We start from the raw sequence: 3,553 nt of genomic DNA on the forward strand, positions 1-3,553 counted from the left end.
CATGAAGCACTGCCGGATACCTTGAACCTTCGTTGCAACCATGCTGAACCGCTGAATCTGCAGATTTGGACACGTATGCTGGGAGCAGAGGCACGATGAGCTGTCTGTTATCTGAAACAATCCTATCCGTCAATGAGATCAAGCTTTTTGTCGCCGACAAGAACAATAAGCTACATTCAGGTTCAGAGATTTGTCCCCTGATATTAGATGAAGGAGGCAAAAGAAATGTCAGCAAGGTTGCATGCATGGGAGGAGGGGAGCTACATGCTTGCCTCCTCTCTATAAAGACCCCAGCGTCCTTCCGAGTTCTGCATCACAGCAAGCTCTAGCCAAAATCATCAGAGAGCAAGGTGTCCGCCTTCTCTGACCACAGCTCACCAGTTCATCAAGTTAACTTGTAGCCATGAGGACCGTAAGCCAGAGCAAGCAGAAGGGGAAGGTGGCCAGAGCCCTGAAAGAGCACAGAGCCAGGCTCTACATCATCCGCCGGTGCATCGTCATGCTCCTCTGCTGGCACGACTGAACTCCGGCCAGCGTTTTCCTCCATGGAATCTGTCAAGGGTCCATGGGGAGGTTACACACTAGTAGCTAGGCAACTGCTAGTCAGGACTCAGGACTCAGGAGTAGAACTAGGAAGGCACTCTCATGGCTGTGCCAGTTTTGCACTAAGCAAGCTCGGCAGGCTGAGACATTCTATCATTTGTTTCAATATACTTGCAACTTCTGCTCTCTCTTTTTTTTCTCCACACTTTTTACCTTCTGCTATCCAGATAGCAGCGGGATATGGTGGCTTACCATTTTTTGTACATGCTATGTATTGTAGCTCGATGTCTACTTAGAAATGATTCAGTTAATTCAAACAGAGTTAATCAAATTGTTCTTCAGTGCACTGGAACTCTTGCTTTTTTACTCTCTAATATTCAAGGGGTCCTTTTATGGCTTACGAATATGATAACTCTGTATTTTTCAGTTATGAACAAAAGAACTGCCAGCCACCTAGAAAAGCAGCTAACCCTAATAATTTTAATATGGTAGCTTTTTCATCATGCTTGGTACTACCACTATTTTCCTACAAACAGGTATATGACATAAACATTATCCCAGCAGACAAGAAGATGGAAAGCTAAAATTACTTTACCTTGATTGAACCCCTCATAAGCAGTAGCCTCTAGGTTGCACAATATCAAAGAATGGACAGGAGGTCCACAAAGGAACTAATTAAATACTTTTTTTTCAAACAGCAGGACAGCTGCCTGTCATTACATTAATAAGGAAACTAACTAATTTACTTGGCTGTCAGAGAGGTTAATTTCCAAAAGGCAATTATTAGTCAAATGTCTAAGCATACTACTGGTACTTGCTAAGTGGAATCTGCACTGGCTAGCTATATATGTCTTAGCAGAAAGGCTGCAGCCTACCAAAGCCTATTAGCAGTCCTTGATTGTCCTTATGTACCAGTTGCATGGACGCATCACAGCTCTCCCAAATACCTAAGCAGCTACAAATCAGTAAGATATTGCAGCCACAGATAGGACAAAGTTTGTAATCAACCTGCTGCAGTGTGCAGTCTGATATGCAGAGCAAAATATTACTCATCAGGAATACAGGGCCCTTGTCTTCCGGGAAGAGCAACTCCTCCTGCATTTCTTAAGGAGCCAGAAACAGAAGAAAACAACGCAGGATATATGCAGAGCTGCAGCGGATGTGACCAAGCAGAAGCACACGAGTTAACAAGAGGACAAACGCACGCACACGCGCACGCAACGTACCAAGGCGCTCAGGCACGTGCAGGCCATGAGTCCCTTTATTCCCCATGCCACACTGAGCCTGGCAGTTTCATGTGACCAAGAATTGGCAGCAAACACACTTGCAGTGATCAGCAGAAAAGAAAATTTTGCATAATTCATATAGAAATTTGCAATAATTCGTCTAGTCAAGCAACAGTTAGTAAGACATTGAATTGACTTCTGGCACGATTCAGCCAATATCTCTGCTCTGATTAGGCTCCCACTAAAAAAAAAGACATTGTTGTGTTTTAGTCAGCTCCCACTTAGAAAGACAGTGTTTTAATCAGCTTCCACTGAAAAAGATTGTAATGCGTTTTTAGTGGATTCCATATGTATGTGTGTGCTAGACCAAGCAATTTAAATTTACACAATTTTCGTTCTCCAATTAGTGCCTAGTCAACACCATCTGCACATAATCTTACTATTACTAATTGGAGGCTCCTTACTAATTGGAAGCTCTGAAGTCACCTAGGATCCTAAGTGGATACTCTGAAAAAATAGAGAAATCCTATAAATTCTCATAAAAATCAGAAACATCCAGCCATCAATCCAACAACTCTAATTATAATAACCATCAGATCTGTTATTTCCTAATAAATTACCCACCTCTACTATTATGAAAATAAACTAAAGTAACCCCCTAAACATGTATGTAAATTACCCACCTCTACCATTATAAAAAAATCTAAAGTAACCCCCTAATCTTTGTGTAAATTATCCACCTATGCTATTATAAAAATAATACAAATACTCTCCTAAATTTGCATGTAAATTATCCAATTATATCATTCTAATTACAAGTTAAATTACTCATAAATCTGAATCTAAATTATACAATTATAATAATATATTAAGGTGCACCAATATAAAATTCTAAATTACTACTTCTATCATTATTAATATATTATTTATATTTAAATGCTACCCATAATATATGTCATCATATATTCATGTATGATGGAAGAGATAAAAATACCAATTCACAAATAAATAGTTTAACTAAACATATATTGAATACATATGTAGGTGTGATGCAAAATAAAATCTATTGTAAATACAGAATGATAAATATATATTTTAGAGTATGTGTTAGAATATTTAATAGATGAAAAGGATGTGAGATAGATAATTATAATTATTGACCTCATTCTTATATTAATTCTAATTAGCCCGTGCGGGAGCACGGGTTGATAGACTAGTAAGAGAAAATAAAAAGAGATAAATGAAAAGTAGGGTAAAAGTTTTCTTTTTCTCCTTTTCATATGCACAAGATCTTAACTATCTTCAGAATATGAATCAAGAGCTACGGCCTGGAAAGCATGGAGGAAGGGAAACGAGCATATATGAATATATGACCACACAAACTGATCTCGACTTTACGTAAAATGTTCAAAGCACAAAGCATCTGATACGGATCAGTTCAAACTATTACGAAGTATAGCTTCATAGCTAAAGTTCATCATTCATTCTCCTTAATAAAAAACTGCCATATCCACCTTCTTCCAGTTGTACAAAACATGGCAATCTCAGATTACAGAGCTGGATCTCTCACCCTTGCCTGAAACAACAGGCAAGCAAGAAAAAAAAAAGATTGCCACTAGAATCAGCACATGACCAGCCTATACAGGGCAACTATGCCTAAACTCTAAACCCTACCAAAATGGCAGTGCCCAAAAAACATCCAAAATGGAGGGGAAAGTAATATCTCCCGTGGAGATCAACATCTAATCGCTCCAGCGGAGCAACATGACTACGCAGCGGCGGAA

The 3,553-nt window shown here is 39.1% G+C and overlaps 1 protein-coding gene across 1 annotated transcript; it reads left to right on the plus strand.

Annotated features, from left to right (window-relative positions):
- Nucleotides 1–260: 260 nt before the first annotated feature.
- On the plus strand, nucleotides 261–868 carry LOC120660297. Its single transcript, XM_039938763.1, has one exon. The coding sequence runs from the start codon at nucleotides 404–406 to the stop codon at nucleotides 521–523; it is 120 nt and encodes a 39-aa protein (XP_039794697.1). The 5' UTR covers nucleotides 261–403; the 3' UTR covers nucleotides 524–868.
- Nucleotides 869–3,553: the final 2,685 nt, after the last annotated feature.

This window comes from Panicum virgatum, chromosome 2N (assembly GCF_016808335.1).
Source record: "Panicum virgatum strain AP13 chromosome 2N, P.virgatum_v5, whole genome shotgun sequence".
Classification (NCBI taxonomy): Eukaryota; Viridiplantae; Streptophyta; class Magnoliopsida; order Poales; family Poaceae; genus Panicum; species Panicum virgatum.